General features: G+C 44.5%; 2 protein-coding genes across 11 annotated transcripts in view; one reads left to right on the top strand and one right to left on the bottom strand.

Annotated features, from left to right (window-relative positions):
• Nucleotides 1-2,433, bottom strand: part of SAP130 (Sin3A associated protein 130) — a 33,634-nt gene extending 31,201 nt beyond the window's left edge. For 6 of the 8 annotated variants that reach the window (XM_084638306.1, XM_084638310.1, XM_084638309.1 and 3 more), the window contains exons 1-2: nt 2,317-2,433; nt 1,136-1,253 (exon numbers count right to left, since the gene is read on the bottom strand). In XM_084638306.1, coding sequence (XP_084494432.1) covers nt 1,136-1,247 — 112 coding nt within the window. In that variant the 5' untranslated portion in view covers nt 1,248-1,253; nt 2,317-2,433. Of the gene's footprint in view, nt 1-1,135; nt 1,254-1,490; nt 1,622-2,316 lie in introns of those variants that run through there. The other 2 variants (XM_084638313.1, XM_084638307.1) reach the window with 2 other exon arrangements.
• Nucleotides 2,434-4,837: 2,404 nt separating this feature from the next.
• Nucleotides 4,838-18,242, top strand: part of UGGT1 (UDP-glucose glycoprotein glucosyltransferase 1) — a 95,787-nt gene continuing 82,382 nt past the window's right edge. For 2 of the 3 annotated variants that reach the window (XM_084638480.1, XM_084638478.1), the window contains exons 1-2: nt 4,853-4,960; nt 11,703-11,841. In XM_084638480.1, coding sequence (XP_084494606.1) covers nt 11,717-11,841 — 125 coding nt within the window. In that variant the 5' untranslated portion in view covers nt 4,853-4,960; nt 11,703-11,716. Of the gene's footprint in view, nt 4,961-11,702; nt 11,842-18,242 lie in introns of all 3 variants that reach the window. The other variant, XM_084638479.1, reaches the window with a different exon arrangement.

The following is an 18,242-nucleotide window of genomic DNA, read 5'->3' as shown; positions in this document are numbered from 1 at the left end:
CATGACATGGATTCAATTTAATTTTTTATTAAAGACTTCACTAAATGCAAGATTGTCCAACCACTTCATCTAATTAAAAATAAGAATAAAGCATCAAAGCAAAAAACTATAACAATCAAAACACAAAGCTGCCACAATGACAATGACAATTAGACTAAAATTGGAATCTCTGTTTTATTTCCATCTCATAAATTCATATGAGCACAAGAAGCTCAGCTGTAAACTGTATTTAAACACTAGTTATTATTAGGCAATCAAAACCTATGTAGAATTTGTTTTATACTTACTGTACAACTCTCAGAATCTCCTACCATAATTATGCATTTGATTACTAAAAACATACTTCCTTCCATCTTACTCTGTAAGATCAGATTGACTTACTGCTGGAGGCATCAGTAATGTGGCAATTCTCACTACTCAGGCCCTGATCCTGCAATGAGCTCCAGGTCGGGGCAGGCATCTGGTAGCACAGACCTCATTGCAGAATTGGGACCTAAGACATCAAACACCAGTCAAGAGTTATGGAGATAATGAAACAGTAACAAGTATTTCTAAAGTGGGTTTGAAAACTATTGGACATATAGTCTTATTTAGCAAATAATTAAAGGAACATTGACAAATCAATTGTTTTTTTAAAATCCACTTTCTGACAGTGTCCCTTTAATACATCAGCTAATCATACAGTTCTATTTATAGGTGATCATGGTCCATGTTTACTTCTGTGTGGTTTGCTCTGAAGCCGCTCCCTATAGTTCCCACCTACCTGTGATTTCTTTGCATTCTCCCCTCCCCAACTAGAATGTCCTACACCAACTATAATTTACTTTTTAGATAATTTCTAAACAGGGGCTTGTGGTCAAAATGTTTTTGCTAACGTTGTTTTCCTAAGGCAACTTGCACATTCCCAGCCCACACTGATCCAGTACGACATGTGGGGAGTGGAAGAAGAGCTTCTTACAATTCTTCAAATTAATATACCTAATTATATCAGAGTTTGAGTCATGTCTGTCCTTGATGTGTTTAAATATCCACAATCATTTCAATAAAATTCTGCAGAGCATGCAGAAAATTGTCTCAAAATTCCTCAGAATGAAGCTGTTTGGCAGGAAGAATGAAACTCCAATAGCTGTCTTACCTGTGGTTGTTGGGTTTATCAGCCCTGTAGATCCACTGGTGGAAATTGGGGGTGGAGCTTGTCCTAGTCCTGCAGGAAGGGCTCCAGAACGGGGAAACTGCTGAGAACTCATTCCCACCTGCACAAGATAAGGAATATTTTAAAGCAACATAATCCTAGCAATATGTTCAACTAACTATGCTAGAGCTGACCCGGATGAGATTTGATCCCTCCCATGTCATCCAGGGTCTGAGGTGACAATTTGTTACACGGGACAATTGGAGAATGACTATGAATTTTAATGGGGAAAAAAAAAATCTGGTTTGAAAGCAGACACGTTCTCGCTTGGGAATGGAAGCCGGAGAGCGGTACACACCGGTGCCCGACGTTTCCACAGTCTGATCCCCCGCAGCGCGGAGTTCAGCTGGCCTTTGGATGAGAGAGACCAGATTTGGGAGGGCGAGGGGATGTTTCTCAGAGGGGCACTACCCGGGAAACGTGAGCAATGCTCTATACACAGCACAGCAAGCGTGACCCCGGGGCTGCGCGGCAGCAGCTCGGAACATCTGCTTTACCCAGCCCCCAGCTCCGAGAGAGGGAGACCCCGGGCACCCCCCGGCCTGCAGTGGGGACCAGCCCTGCGCAACGGGCCAGAGGGGCTGTTACAGCAGGGACCCGCATAAACCGGCTACTCGCGCCTCCGCTGATTGGATGGAGTAGCGCAGACGGCATCACTAGTCCTGCGCCAATCCAGGATCACGCTGGGCCATGAGCCAATTAAACGCAGATTAAGGCTAGTACTCTCAACCAATCGGAAGCCCGTCCTATTGATGACCTCACGAGAGAACTAGCCAATGGGATAAGAACCTACGGGCCAATAGGGAGCAATTCTCCACGGCAGATTCCGCCCCCTATTGCTGTGAGGGACGCGCAGAGCCCGGATGTTCACAAGCAATAAAGCGCAGCGGCCAGCAACAAACCATTTGTACCCGCAGGGCAGCTTGAAACAAACGCGGGTAGCCCCCGCTAACGCCCGCGGGGGAAGCAGCTCTTGGCCCCCGAGAAACCGCAGCCGGGTCCCCTTTCCTCCTTTCAGCCTCCCGCGATCCTCTCCCGCCGGGTCCGCTCCAGTCGCCCGGACTCCGGCTCCGAAACCCCTTTTCGGCCGCACCGCGCGCGGAGGTGTCCCTGAGCTGGCCTACCTGCTGCCCCGCGCGCGATGCGGCCTCGCGCAGCTGCTTGCAGACTTGTTTCACCCGCTGACACCGATGCTCTCTTTCCACCGCCGCAGCCACCCTCCGCCTGATTGGCTCCGGTTGGTCCCGCCCACAGCGGCGTTGTCCCGCCTAGTCTGCGCAGGGATAGGCTAAAACGGCTTCGCGAAGGGCTTTCTGGGAAACGTAGTTCAAACCGAGGGGGCCACAGATACAATCCTGCTAGAATACGGAAGAAGGCGGGGCCTGATTTTGCGCAATGATTGGCCAGGACAGTGGCGACGCTGGGCCCTGACGGAAATATAATTTGCATCCAGGGTAGTAATAAGGTAGTCTCGCGAGATGTGCTTTGCGTGGAGGTGTAGAGAGCCTAGAACTAGGTTCCCTGTATCGCTGAGCCTTCTTGCGGGTTGCAGCCCTGTGCCCGGCGGTGGGGCTTTGGCTTCCGTTCGAGCCTGGGCAGTGGTTCACCCGGGTTCCCATAGCTGCACGAGACCGCCTTGGCAGGCACAGCGGACATAGCTTCATACCTGAAGCGAGCTCTTATTTTGCCCGGCAGATACCAAGCTGTAAGCAGCTGCTCAAACAGTTATTTTTTCATAATCTTATTAACGTTTTTAAAAGTTCATATAAACAAAATAGCATTTCAATAAAACAATCACCTCTGCATAATCCCTAATTTTACCATACAAACCCTTTAGGACTCAACAGAGAAATGTGAACTACTTTGGAATAAGGAGTACAGCCTGTATAGGGGAAGGCTGTGGGAATGGGAGCTTGTTAGGTTGGGTTTGGAGGAGAGAGGAATGTAGATAATAATAGGACCTTAGCTCTTTTCATCAGTAGACTTGAAAGTGATCAGTGTCCTTATGCCCATTTTACAGATGAGGAAATTGAGGTACAGAGATGAAGTGACTTGCCCAAGGTCACTCAGGCTAGGGGTAGAGCTAGAAATGGAACCAAGGTCTCCTAAGTCTCAGCCCTGTAATTTGGGAGTAGTGGTCAGGAGTGTCTGGAAGGTTGGGGGGCACTTTGAAGAGGCTTAAATGGTTTGTTTTTCTCAGAGATTGGGATGGGAACCAGGCAGGGGTTCTGAGGGGCAGAGGTGGTTGCTCCAGTGGTGGGAAGGTTGGCAGCATTTTCTCTGGGGCCCTGCAGTGTGGCGGTTACTTAGAATATATTTTAGTGATAACACAGGCACTTCTACCACCAATTCTGTGGTGCCATTGAGGATGTTGATGGTTGGGTTTGGATTTTTTTCCCTAAGCTGCTAAGCCTCTATCAGGCTGGGTGGATTTTGGGTCCTTGACCACTATTTGCTGGACAGCTACTGAGTCCTCAGCAATAGCAGCCTGGGCAGTAACATAGGCAGCGGGACCCAGTATATCCTGTGCGGTTGCTATTCAGTTCTTCTGTTACTCTGATGTATTTGATCTTAGTGTGGGCAAGTTCAGCTTTAGCCTGTGCAGTTACAAAGACCGCTTGGGTGGCTGTTTAGCCTTGCTGGTATTGGCTTTTACCTGCATACAGTCCTGCTCACTTCCATCTGGGCCTGCATAATATCCCCTCTAGCCTCATGTTTCTACTAATGCATCTGAAAAACACTAAAAGGCTCTTCAATTTCTGGGATCTAGCATCTCCCTCCTCTTTGTCTGAAAATCTCCCCATTTATTATTAATGAATAAACAGGATATACAGGAGTTGCACAGTTCATTTGTATTTGATTTTTAAAGGTGCAGTTCTGATTTCCTTGGCTTGGTGCAAAACATCCTCCACTCCAGATACCAATAAGCTATTTTTTTTCCATTACCTGCAACAGGTAGTTTATAGGAATATATAGTAACACAGATCTTAAGAGCTCTATAATCTCACACCTAGCTCTGCTGTTACACAAACAGCCTGCTGCCGTTAGCCCGCCCCCCGAGCTCTGAGGCTTTGCAGTTATGTGGGTGTCAATTCCCACCTAAGAGCAAACTTTCAGAAAGTATTAACTTCAGTGCCCATCTTTAGACACCTATTGCCTGATATACAGAAATGCTAAGCAACCGGGGCTCCCATACTTCATGCAGTTGTGGGGGGCACACCTCAGCAAAGCAGGCTGTGCTGTACTGTAGGGGTCTAAAACTGGGCACCCAAACTAGACAGGTCCACAGGGCAGATCAGAGGGCAGCAGCACTGAGGGGCTGCGGCTGGCCACACGCTGAGCTGACTTATATGGGGGGGAGGTGGAGGCATTTCCACGCAGAGTGTAACGTGTCTCTCCCCAAGGGAGCAGTTTTCCTGAACATTCCTAGGCTCCTTCCCTCCCTCATGGTCTGGACTCCTGTGCCGTCGCTGGCTGTCAGGCTGGGAGGACCAGCGGTAAAATACCCACCATAAAACAACCGCCTCCCCTGCGCCACGCGCAAGATGGGTGTCGGGCGACGCTCTAGCCACTTCCTGTCGCTGCTTGCTTCCTCTCTATGGGAGTCGGTCCTCCATGTGTCCGGCCTCAGGGCGGAAGCGGAAGCAGGCTGCCCGGAAGGAACCTAGCCGGAGGAGCGGAGGCGGCTGGAGCCGGAAGGGAGCGTGGCGGCCGCTCACAGGTGGAATAACCGCAGGAGCTCGTGGCCTCGGGACGTTCGCACAGCAGGTGTCTTAGGCAGTGCGTGCCCCCTCCTTTGGAGTGCGGGTCACGCGCTGGGTCGAGCGGCCCCTCGGCGCCAACAGAGCCGGCCGGTCCGTGTCCCTCACGCGGGGGCTGGGCTAGGCTGTCCCTGCCCGTATGGGGCAGCTCCTTCTCTGTGGGGGCTGGGGTGAGGAACAGGGGGAGCCTGCCGTTTCCGTGCGGGGTGGAGAGGGGATCCAGCTTTGTCGCGGGGAGGCAGACCCCAGGCAGTGTCTGTGGCCGGGCAGGTCTCTGGCGCAGCGTGATGTTTGGCAGGTCACAGCTCGTGTGTCCCTGCAGCCCTTCTGCATGGACGGAGTTTTGGGGCCGGGCTTCGCCCTGGTTCACACCTCGCGGGTTCCCGCTGACTATCTTCTGTGTCACTTGCCATCTGCTGTGCTTGCCGTTGTTCAGCTTGGCATCCGTGGGGCTGGCCAGCACAGAGTCTGGGACAAGGACTGTGCTGTAATGGGAGAGCGTTACCTGTGCAAGCCGTGTCTGTTTGCACATTCAGGATGTAAAGTGCTACCTGATATTAGCGTGGCTTGGAACTCAGGGGGTTACAGTGAGTCATGCATTGCATCGCAGTTCATTTCTGTTTGAACAAATTACCAATAGTGCAGAAAACACCTTATGGGATGGAGCAACTCTGCACCACAACAGTCCTTGACACTCCTGTTATGATACATGGACTAAAGAGCATGGTTTCCTGTATTGAGCATCTTGTACAGTCTTGTACATTGTGTTAATGTGGTCACAGGCTTTTAGCTTCAGTGGAAATATATTTAGTTTCCAAACCATGCTAATGCTGTCCTGTTTTTTATTCACACATCTGAAACCATTTGGGGGAGATTTTCAAAGGCACACTGGGGAGTTGAGCAATCTAACTCCAACTGAAAGTCAATTGGAGTTAGGCATCTCCCTCCTCTTTCTGTCTGAAAATCTCCCCCTTTATTATTAATGAAGAAATACGATTTACAGGTTCATTTATATTTGATTTTAAAATGCACTATGTGGAAACAAATTTGGATACTAGACTAGGAGTCGGAACATCTGGCCCCAAATTCCAACACTGTCTGTGGCTCATAGTGTGACTTTGCACAAGTACTTAACCTCGGTTTCAATATCTATAAAATGGAGATATTATACTTATTTTTGTAAAGTTCTTTAGGGTCTAGAACTCAAAAGAGCTAGGTTGTTTGTTAGAAGGGATCTCCATCCTGTTAAAGCAAATAATTTGTTTTCAAAGTAGTGGTTCTAGTCAGACACCTTATTTATTAGGTTTGTGGTCTCACCAGTGCCTTTGGAACATACACAAATACAGTCACTGAAGTGAATATCCAGATCTCCATTTCTACTGGACTTAATGAGGGGCTGTGATGGTGGATGTCCAATGCAGAAAAGAAACCTGGGTTTGTCCTGACTTAACTGTGAAGGCTTAGTAGCAGTTATGAGGGAGTCTGATGGTTCCTAGCCTGTTATTCCCATCAGCTGTGCCTCAGGATACATGGAATTTAGCTACAAGTTACAGAGAAAGTATACAGTACCAAATACATGATATCTAATTAAACAGTATTTATTAGTGATTGTGACACACCTGTATGTGGATACCCTTATTTTGCAACTTCTGTTATGTGTCAGTGTCTGTCAATTTCTCCTGGTTCCTTTTTATAGGATGCCTCTTGGCGCTATCTCCCAGCCTTTGCTATTCTTGCAGAGTGTTTAGGAGTAGGTCATAACACGTATGGCATATCTGTTATCACCCCAATGTGTTCTATCTGAGCTCCAGAATGAGGGGTTTGAGAGGAATCTGTTCACCTGCTGACATCCTGCCAGATCCATGCTTAAGAACATGGACTTCACAGGGGCAAACTCTCTTGTGCCAGGTTCTGCTTCAGACACAGTTCATATTTGACCTGTATATATTGCTTTTCATTCCCACAGATTCTAAAACAGGCTACAAATAACAGCCCGTTTTACCAATGTGCTTATTCACATTAATAAATGTTTCCCAAACTGGGTCCTATATAGATGTATAACATCAATGATCCTTGGTCTAAAATAGTTGGAATTTGGAGACCTTCGGGCCATGCTGCACAAGACAGCTGTTTGATGTGTTTTTGGAGAAGATTGAGGTTGTGCTTCCTATGTGAACACGTAGAAAGGAGATTTTCGAAGGGGCAGGTTGAGCTCTTGCTGAATTGATTTAAATGCTGCAGGGACTTAATTTGTATTGTCAATGTTTGAGAGTTCCCAGAGCCTTGAATAGGTCTCTTATTAGTTATTAATTCTAAATAAATATCTGTGTCCCTTCTTTTGGTCTTTGAGTTGCTGCCCAAGGGTGGGGCCTTTCCCTGGAGTGTAATCCTGTGAGTGTCTGATTTCTAGACAGATTCCAGAGTATAGTGTAAAGGTTCACAGACCTCTGTAACTTACCCCATACCCAAGGGTCTTGCCATCTGCTTGCTTCTTTCTCTGAGGAAATTGCATTTCCAGTACAGTTCAGCAGCTTTATTAAAAACAAAGTAAGACTATTTTAAAATGAAACAAACACCTACTTTATAGTGTCTGAGGTCAGCCTATTCTCCTTTCAGTTGTCTCACAGAGACCATGGCAAGTTCTGTGTGTCTCAGTCATTCATGCTATTACCATATTCAGGGAGCTCAACCCCTTCATCATTCTCAGGCCAGCCCCCATGTTTCTGACCAGGTTGGTTGGTTTCCTAGGAGTTCTGCTGTCCACCATTGACCAGAATAGTTCATGCATTGTCTTATTATTATTAACAACCATGTACGGCATCTCCACAGCAGGGGTGGTTTTGTCCATGACAGATTGTCTGCTGCTGTGCCAGCATACTCACTAGACAGGACAGAGTTCATTTTTCTGTTACATATCAAAACTATAATAAGAGATCTGCCCCATCTTTATGAAGGATAGGAAGGTTTATTTCAAGAACATGAGGGCATGCCTTTACCTGACCAAAAAACAAATGGCATGAGATCTTTAATTGTACATGTGCAGTAGATGAAACCTTAAAAGACAAGGTTCTACTCAAAAGATTCCCCCACAATAAACTCCACAGAACTAAAATTGACTTTGGAAGGAGGAGTTGACCTGAGTGAGATTTTAAGTTTTGTTTCCACAGAGTCATCACTGGAATGAGATTTGTTTAACCGTACACTGCAACGATATGCAATAGTTTGGGATAGGAAGGGCCCATCATGTGAGCTTCTGTTAAAGTCCATGGAAGTAGGGGGTTAGACGACAATGTTGACTGTTTACAGTGTGGGAGGAGAAAGCCCAAAGTGAAGTGCTGCAGCAATCTCACATGCTGCCAACTCGGCTACTTCCCAAGGGCAAACATATACCGTGATTATGCAGTTGTGGAGGACACATTTATTCTAAGGGTTTATTTCTTTTAACTTAATCAAAGTCAAGGATCACATAATGAAGTAAGAGCAGAGGGAGGGTTGTTACTGGTGGAATGTTAGCTGAAAAAAAGTGACTTTAAAGGATCAGAGTGAGCTGGTTTGGCATAGTGGAAAAGGAAAGCTGTTACTGGCAGACAGCAGCATGAAAAAGATGCAGAAATCACATTCTAAGAGGTGGGTGGAGTGTAATGTGCCCAGAGTTATGGGTGGATACATTTTAATTAAACCAAAATTAAATTTTGCAAAAGGAGGAGAGGAGTGAGAGCCATGATGTAAGCAGAGTGGGGGTGGCCCCATGTAGCATTTAGTAAATGAGGCTAAGGAGTTTGAACTTTGGAGGAATGAGACAGAAAGCTAATGGAAGAATTTGAGACTTGGGGTGAGGCTCAGTCATCATGGGAAAGTTAACATTAGCTGCAACATGGTGAATGGATGGGGCAGAAGAGAGGATATAATGGCATCATTTCCATGGCACGTGTCTTGTAAACTATAGCGTGGCCTTCCATTAGGGTCCCCAGTTTATTTGTCCGTAGGGCCCTCATCCTTAAGTCAGCCTCCAGAGAGAATTGAGGGCCCTTGACTCCTTGGAAAGAGTATCCCTGAGTGAAGGGACCCACTGAATCTAACTGGGCCTTCTATGTAATCTTATCTGGCTCCCATCACCCTAGAATCTGACTTTGGTCAGGACACTAGCAATAAATCTCTACAGTTATGAAATGGGTGTAGGATTTTTAATAACCATAAAGAGTCAAAAGAAAAGGAGTACTTGTGGCACCTTAGAGACTAACCAATTTATTTGAGCATGAGCTTTCGTGAGCTACAGCTCACTTCATCGGATGCATACCGTGGAAACTGCAGCAGACTTTATATACACGCAGAGAATATGAAACAATACCTCCTCCCACCCCACTGTCCTGCTGGTAATAGCTTCTCTAAAGTGATCATCAGGTTGGGCCATTTCCAGCACAAATCCAGGTTTTCTCACCCTCCACCCCCCCACACAAATTCACTCTCCTGCTGGTGATCCACAAACCTGGATTTGTGCTGGAAATGGCCCAACCTGATGATCACTTTAGAGAAGCTATTACCAGCAGGACAGTGGGGTGGGAGGAGGTATTGTTTCATATTCTCTGCGTGTATATAAAGTCTGCTGCAGTTTCCACGGTATGCATCCGATGAAGTGAGCTGTAGCTCACGAAAGCTCATGCTCAAATAAATTGGTTAGTCTCTAAGGTGCCACAAGTACTCCTTTTCTTTTTGCGAATACAGACTAACACGGCTGTTACTCTGAAACCTGTCATAAAGAGTCAGAAACTTAGTCTTACACCTGATTTAAATTTGACCAGTTTGTAGAATGCCTTTTTAGGGCACACTGTATGTGAGGAGGGGTCTCTGGCAGTAAAAATGTAGAACTGATACAGGACACACAGAATTAGAGGGTGAGTAATATAATTAATGCCAATCAGCATGGGTTTATGGGAGGTAGATCCTGTCAAACTATTTTTTGTGCTTTTGATGAGATTTCAACTGGTTGATAAAGGTAATCTGTTTGTAATATACCTAGACTCCCATAGGGCATTTTAGTTGGCATACAAAACAATATGGTACACAGTAAATGGATTAAAAACTGGCTGATAGGTCTCCAAATGTAATTGTAAATGGGAATCATCATGAAGCAGGTGTGTTTCTAGTGGGGGCCTGCAGGGATCGTTACTTAGCCCTATGCTATTTGACATTTCTTCCAGCTCATGGAGAACAAACATATCACTGCAGTTTAGTAGATTACATAAATGTGGGAATAGCAAATAATGAAGAGGACAGGTCTGAAAGCATTCTGGATCTCTTGGTATTCTGGATGCAAACAATCAATGTATTTTAATATGGCCAAATATAAATGTATACAGCTAGGAACAAAGAATGTAGCTCTTACTTACAGGATGGGGGACTCTATCCTGGGAAGTAGAGACTCTGAAAAAGACTTGGAGTCCATGTCCAGGTGAATATCCACCACGATAACCCAGTGAGACACTATGGCCAGAAGGGCTAATGCAGTACTTGGATGCATAAACGGGAATCTTGAGTAGGGTGGGGAGGGTAACTTGAGTTGGTATTTGGCACTGGTGTGACAACTACTGGAATACTGTGTCCAGTTGTGCTGTCCACAGTTAAAGAAGGATTTTAAATTGGAGAGGGCTCAAAGAAGAGCCACAAGAAAGATTAAAGGATTGGAAAACATATCTTATGGTGACAGTCTCAAGCTAAACAGACTGAGCTTCTTAACAAAGAAGGTTAAAGGGTGAACTGATCAGTGTATAAGTATCTACATGGGGAAAGAAATTTGATAATTGGCTCTTTAATCTAGCAGACAGTAGTCTAACAAAATGCACTGGCTTGAAGTTGGAGTTAGACAAAATTTACATTGGAAATAAAGCATAAGTTTCTAACAGTGAGGATAATTAGCCATTGGATCAATTTACCAAGAGTTGTGGTAGATTTTCCATCACTGACAATTTTTAAATCAAGATTGGAAGTTTTTCTAAAACATATGCTGTAGTTCAGCAGTTCTCAACCAGGGGTCTGAGGCCTCCTGGGGGGCTGTGAGCAGGTTTCAGGGGGTTCACTAAGCAAGGCCAGCAATAGACTCACTGGGGCCCAGGGGCAGAAAGCCAAAGCCCCACTGCCCTGAGCTCTGCCAACCGGGCCTCAAGCTGAAGCCTGAGCAGCTTAGCTTCGAGGGCCCCCCTATGGTGTGGGGCCCTGGGAGTTGCCCTGCTTGCTACCACCTAATGTCAGCCTGGCTTTTCATGCAGATAAACCGTTGTTGTCACATGTGGGCCATGGAGTCTTTATAGCATGTTTGGGGGGCCTCAGAAAGAAAAAGATTGAGAACCCTTGCTGTAATTCAAACAGCAATTATTTTGGTGAAGTTCAGTGGCCTATATTATGTAGGAGGTCAGAGTAGATGATCACAGTGGTCTCTTCTGACCTTCAAATCTAGGAATAAATGTGCAAAAAAGCTGGTTATCATGCCCTTGTGTTCCCATGATTTTAGTCCTGGCTGTAGCTGAGGCGTCTAATCTTATAATCCTTGTCTCCTAATATTCTTAGGTTCTTGGATTTTAAGCCCAGGAAGGACTATTATGATCTAGCCTGACTTCCTGCATAACACAGGCCATTCAATTTCAAATAGAACCTGGACTTACATTTTAGGTGGACTAGGACTCTGTACAACGCCCCCTAGACATTATAAATGGAATGTTTCAGAGACAAACTTTATTTCTTTATTTCCCCTCTAGGCATTTTCTATAAAATGGGAATTTTTATTGCACTTCTTGGAATCTGGTTCAGCTCTTCTCTAGCAAAGGCAGATTCTAAAGCAGTGACAACGTCCCTGACTACAAAGTGGTTGTCAACCCCTTTGTTACTGGAAGCAAGGTAAGCATACAGGCTGTTAGTTTTCATTCACAAATCTGAAATGTAGAAGAATAAAAATGCTAGCTTGTGGGCTAAATCTCACACACACACAGTATAGTAAATCCTAGAAGAGTATTAAATGGTATTTGTCAGCATACCTTAGTAACTAGATGTAAGCACTAATGTGCTGTGTCTAAATCTGTTTACTCAGTCCCCCCCCCCCCCCCAGTATTGTGGACTTGATGAATAGTTCTGCTCTCATGTCCCATTTTTCCTGTGCCTATGTTAACAGGCTGGTATATGGTAGAGGGGAGCAACATTAGTACCCCGACCCCATCACTCCCACTGCTGTTCTTCTAGCTAGATTATCAGTGCACTGTTTCCCGCTTCATCATTAGAGAACTCCAGCCAGTTGAGGCAGCCTGCTTGTCAGCACCTCTGACTTCTGGGCTCTTGCCAACCGTAGCATTCAGCCTCATAAATGTGTCCAGAGAGCACCTGCCTCCCCATCTGAGCAGTGAAGCTATGCCATGTATTCTCATGTAGTTCTGATTTGAAAATATGCTGGTATACCCATACAGTCTTTGCTGAAAATGAATTAAAGGTGTCATACATTATGTGCTGAATGATTGACAACAGGTTGGGTTTAATTCAAATGCATTTTGATATCAAAAAGATGAAGGAAACAGTGCAGGGATGTTAATTTAGAAGAATTTGTGAAGGGAAGAGAGACACCCACCCATTCACTGACCATAAGCACCACAAACAACTAGCACGATCTTGGGTTAAGTTATCAGTGCTGTTTAAGGTCCTTATAACCAAACTTGAACATAAGAATGGCCATATTGGGTCAGACCAAAGGTCCATCCAGCCCAGTATCCTATCTACCGACAGTGGCCAATGCCAGGTGCCCAAGAGGGACTGAACCTAACAGGTAGTGATCAAATTGATCTCTCTGCTGCCATCCATCTCCACCCTCTGACAAAGAGAGGCTAGGGACACAATTCCTTACCCATCCTGGCTAATAGCCATTAATGGACTTAACCTCCATGAATTTATCCAGTTCTCTTTTAAACCCTTTTATAATCCTAGCCTTCACAACCTCCTCAGGCAAGGAGTTCCACAGGTTGACTGTGCGCTGAGTGAAGAAGAACTTCCTTTTATTTGTTTTAAACCTGCTGCCCATTAATTTCATTTGGTGGCCCCTAGATCTTGTATTATGGGAACAAGTAAATAACTTTCCCTTATTCACTTTCTCCACACCACTCGTGACTTTATATACCTCTATCATATCCCCCCTTAGTTCCAAGCTGAAAAGTCCTAGCATCTTCTCATATGGGACCCATTCCAAACCCCTCATCATTTTAGTTGCCCTTTTTTGAACGTTTTCTAACGCCAGTATATCTTTTTTGAGATGAGGGGATCACATCTGTACGCAGTATTCAAGATGTGGGCGTACCATGGATTTATATAAGGGCAATAAGATATTCTCTTGTCTTATTCTCTATCCCTTTTTTAACAATTCCTAACATCCCGTTTGCTTTTTTTGACTGCCGCTGCACCCTGCCTGGACGTTTTCACAGAACTATCCACGATGACGCCAAGATCTTTCTCCTGATTAGTTGTAGCTAAATTAGTCCCCATTGTATTGTATGTATAGTTGGGGTTATTTTTTCCAATGTGCATTACTTTACATTTATCCTCATTAAATTTCATTTGCCATTTTGTTGCCCAATCACTTAGTTTTGAGAGATCTTTTTGAAGTTCTTCACAATCTGCTTTGGTCTTAACTATCTTGAGCAGTTTAGTATCATCTGCAAACTTTGCCACCTCACTGTTTACCCCTTTCTTCAGATCATTTATGAATAAGTTGAAGAGGATTGGTCCTAGGACTGACCCTTGGGGAACACCACTAGTTACCCCTCTCCATTCTGAAAATTTACCATTTATTCCTACCCTTTGTTCCCTGTCTTTTAACCAGTTCTCAATCCATGAAAGGATCTTCCCTCTTATCCCATGACAACTTAATTTACATAAGAGCCTTTGGGGACGGACCTTGTCAAAGGCTTTCTGGAAATCTAAGTACACTATGTCCACTGGATCCCCCTTGTCCACATGTTTGTTGACCCTCTCAAAGAGCTCTAATAGATTAGTAAGACATGATCTCCCTTTACAGAAACCATGTTGACTTTTGCACAACAATTTATGTTCTTTACTATTGTTTTAACTAATTTGCCCAGTACTGACTTACCGGTCTGTAATTGCCAGGATCACCTCTAGAGCCCTTCTTAAATATTGGCGTTACATTAGCTGTCTTCCAGTCATTGGGTACAGAAGCTGATTTAAAGGACAGGTTACAAACCATAGTTAATAGTTCCACAATTTCACATTTGAGTTCTTTCAGAACTCTTGGGTGAATGCCGTCTGGTCCCGGTGACTTGTTACTATTAAGTTGCTCAATTAATTCCAAAACCTCCTCTAGTGACACTTCAATCTGTGACAATTCCTCCGATTTGTCACCTACAAAAGACGGCTCAGGTTTGGGAATCTCCCTAACATCCTCAGCCATGAAGACTGAAGCAAAGAATTCATTTAGTTTCTCTGTGATGACTTGATCATCTTTAAGTGCTCCTTTTGTATCTCGATCGTCCAGGGGCCCCACTGGTTGTTTGGCAGGCTTCCTGCTTGTGATGTATTTAAAAAACATTTTGTTGTTACCTTTTGAGTTTTTGGCTAGCTGTTCTTCAAACTCCTTTTTGGCTTTCCTTATTACATTTTTACATTTAATTTGGCAGTGTTTATGCTCCTTTCTATTTACCTCACTAGGATTTGACTTCCACTTGTTAAAAGATGCCTTTTTATCTCTCACTGCTTCTTTTACGTGGTTGTTAAGCCACGGTGGCTCTTTTTTAGTTCTTTTACTGTGTTTTTTAATTTGGAGTATACATTTAAGTTGAGCCTCTATTATGGTGTCTTTGAAAAGTGTCCATGCAGCTTGCAGGGATTTGACTCTAGTCACTGTACCTTTTAATTTCTGTTTAACTAACCTCCTCATTTTTCTGAAATTAAATGCCACAGTGTTGGGCTGTTGAGGTGTTCTTCCCACCACAGGAATGTTAAATGTTGTTATATTATGGTCACTATTTCCAAGCGGTCCTGTTATAATTACCTCTTGGACCAGATCCTGTGCTGCACTCAGGACTAGATCGAGAATTGCCTCTCCCGTTGTGGGGTTCCTGTACAAGCTGCTCCAAGAAGCAGTCATTTAAAGTATCGAAAAATTTTGTGTTTGCATTTCATCCTGAGGTGATGTATCCAGTCAATATGGGGATAATTGAAATCCCACACTATCATTGTTTTCTTTATTTGGTAGCCTCTCTAATCTCCCTTAGCATTTCATTGCCACTATCACTGTCTTGGTCAGGTGGTCGATAATAGATCCCTGCTGTTATATTCTTATTAGGAGCATGGAATTACTATCCATACTGTGACGGGGCAAGGCCAGATGGCTACAGAAAAAGTAGTGGGAGATAGATATATTAGCTGCAGGCTAAACAAATCCCTGGTGCCAGGATAAGTTAATTGACCTAGAGCAGCTGCCATTTAAGACACCTGGGGCCAATTAAGAACTTTCCAGAATGCAGGGAGAATGGCTTCAGGTGTTCCTATCAACCTGGCAATCAGGGACAGGCTGAAACTAGTTAAAAGCCTCCCAGTCAGTCAGGTGGGTGTGCATGTCAGGAGCTGTGGGAGGAAGTTGCGCTGTTGGAGAGACTGAACAGTACACACCATATCAGGCACAAGAAGGAGGCCCTGAGGCAAGGGTGAAGTGGAGCCTCAGGAAGCGAGGGCTGCTGTGGGGAAGTAGCCCAGGGAATTGCACATGTCAGGTTTCTAAAAGGTCAGCTACCATAGCTGATACTATTAGGGTCCCTGGGCTGGAGCCCGGAGTAGAGGGCGGGCCCGGGCTTCCCCCTTCCCCCCCAATTAATCATAGAGACTGGGAGACAGAGACTGTGCAAGGGAGGATAGCTTCTCCTCACCTCCCTCGCTGGCATATGATAATGGCTCAGTAGACTGTGACCCTTGTCTCTAGAGAGAGACGGGTTACGTGGAGGGTCACAGTGAGCCTCTGAGGCTTGCGAAATCCACCAGGAATCGCGGGACCCACGGAGACAAGGACAGAGCTTTTGTCACAATAGAGATTCTGTGGAACATGTGGATTCCTTTAAGATTTCTATTTCATTTGATTCTACATTTTCTTTCACTTATAGTGCCATCTCCCCCCCCCCCCCAAACACACAACCTGTTCTGTCCTTCCGATATATTTTGTACCCCGGAATGATTGTGTCCCATTGATTGTCCTCACTTCACCAGGTTTCTGTGATGCCTATTATATCAATAGCCTCCTTTAACACGAGGCGCTCTAGTTCAACCATCTTATTATTAGACTTCTAGCATTTGTGTACAAGCACTTTTAAAAAACTTGTCACTGTTTATTTGTCTGCCCTTTTCTGATGTGTCGGATTCTTTATGTGAATGTTTCTTGTCTGATCTGGCCCATACTTAATCCTCTTCTATCCTCTCCTCCTGACTAAAACCTAGAGAATTTCTATCAATAGACTCTCCTCTTAAGAGAAGTTTCTGTCCGATCCACGTGCACCTCTGCAGCAGTCGGCTTTCCCCCATCTCTTAGTTTAAAAACTGCTCTGCAACCTTTTTAATGTTAAGTGCCAGCAGTCTGGATCCACTTTGGTTTAGGTGGAGCCCATCCTTCTTGTATCAGCTCCCCCTACCCCAAAAGTTTCCCCAGTTCGTAATAAATCTAAACCCCTCCTCTCTACACCATCGTCTCATCCACGCATTGAGACTCTGAAGCTCTGCCTGCCTACCTGGACCTGTGTATGGAACTGGAAGCATTTCTGAGAATGCCACCATAGAGGTCCTGGATTTAAGTCTCTTTCCTAACTTTGCAAATTAAACATGATCACTGCGCTTTTTGTAGGTGAGGGGAGGGGGGAAATATTCCCACACACTTGATAGACATTCCTTTGGATAAGTTCTGTGTCATGAATCAACACTTGGTCAGAGTATTACACACCTGTGTTAATATATTTCCTCCCCCCACCCCCAAGGGTTTTATTTATATTTATTTATTTTTTTATTTAAAGAATATTTTGAATAAGAACTTTAAAGAAACATTTACAGGAAAATGATACAGGTCTATAGGCCCAAAATCTAACCACCTTTCTCTTATGTAATGTCAGTTTTTAATACATATTTATCACCAGGGTCTGTGGACATGAAAGTCCTTATAACATTTAGGAATGCCTAACTGTTTAAGAAGAAATATGCCAGGAGTATAGTGCTCCTGAGAAATTCTCCAATAAAAAAATCAATTTGCCCATCAAAACAGGAAAACATTTTTAAGCAAGGAAACAAGTTATTAATTTAAAGCTTTTAAAGAGCTGTTAAAAACACTGGGGGTGGAGAGGGCCTTGAAATTAAGAGAAATACCGTGACAAAGGCATTTTAAGAAACAAGATTAAGTGTAGTTGACACAAAGGATGGTACAGTATGTTCCTACCTCAGTGCATATAAAGCTGAGACTAAGCCCTTCAAAGTCTAAACAAAATGAGGTTATGGAGAAAGTCCCAATGGTAAAGTAGGTATTAAATATTCTTGATAGTAAAAAATCTGAGTTCTATCGGTGGGAGATAGTAAAGTTAGGATCTTCATTACCTCACTTTAAGATTTAATGGAATCATCAGAATTGGAACCTTGATAGATTATTCTACAGCTTAATAGGTCTCTTGTCAGAAAGCTGTTCCTGATTTTCTGGCCAAGATTTTCTTTTAAAAAAGGGACCTGAAGTTAGATTCCTAAATAAGTATTTAAGAGTTTGCTTTAGACACAGTTTGCTATTCGGGTTGCTAAAAATAGGATGGAAAATTATCCCTGCTGGCATTGATTTAGTAAGTTTTGAAGAAGCGGTCTGGTGTCCATGCATTTTTATACTGATCATAGCTCCTGAAGGAAAGTCTTCGGCTGACATCAAAACCAGTTTGGCCTGGTTGGTAAACAGGGTGCCATAACCAGGAGCCCATCTAAAGTAGGGGGGAGGGGAGAAAGGTGAATTGAGATTCCACTCTAAGAGCAGGTGCTGGGCCTGTCACTAGGGCTATGTCTACACTACGCACCTTTTAGCGACACAGCTGTACCGCTACAGTCGTGCCACTAAAAGGCGCGCAGTGTAGCCGCTGTTTGGCCACAGGTGAGAGAGAGAACTCTTCTGCTAACAAAACTTCCATCCTCAACAAGTGGCGGTAGCTTTGTCTGCAGGAGAGAGCTCTGTTCACATTGGCGCTTTTCATTGGCAAAAGTTTTGTCGTTCACAGGTAGGGGTGGGTGGGTGTGTTTTG

Source organism: Lepidochelys olivacea, assembly GCF_965140295.1.
Source record: "Lepidochelys olivacea isolate rLepOli2 genome assembly, chromosome: 9".
Taxonomy (NCBI): Eukaryota; Metazoa; Chordata; order Testudines; family Cheloniidae; genus Lepidochelys; species Lepidochelys olivacea.
The sequence above is the reverse complement of the archived record's forward strand: the minus strand, read 5'-3'. Positions and strand labels throughout refer to the sequence as shown.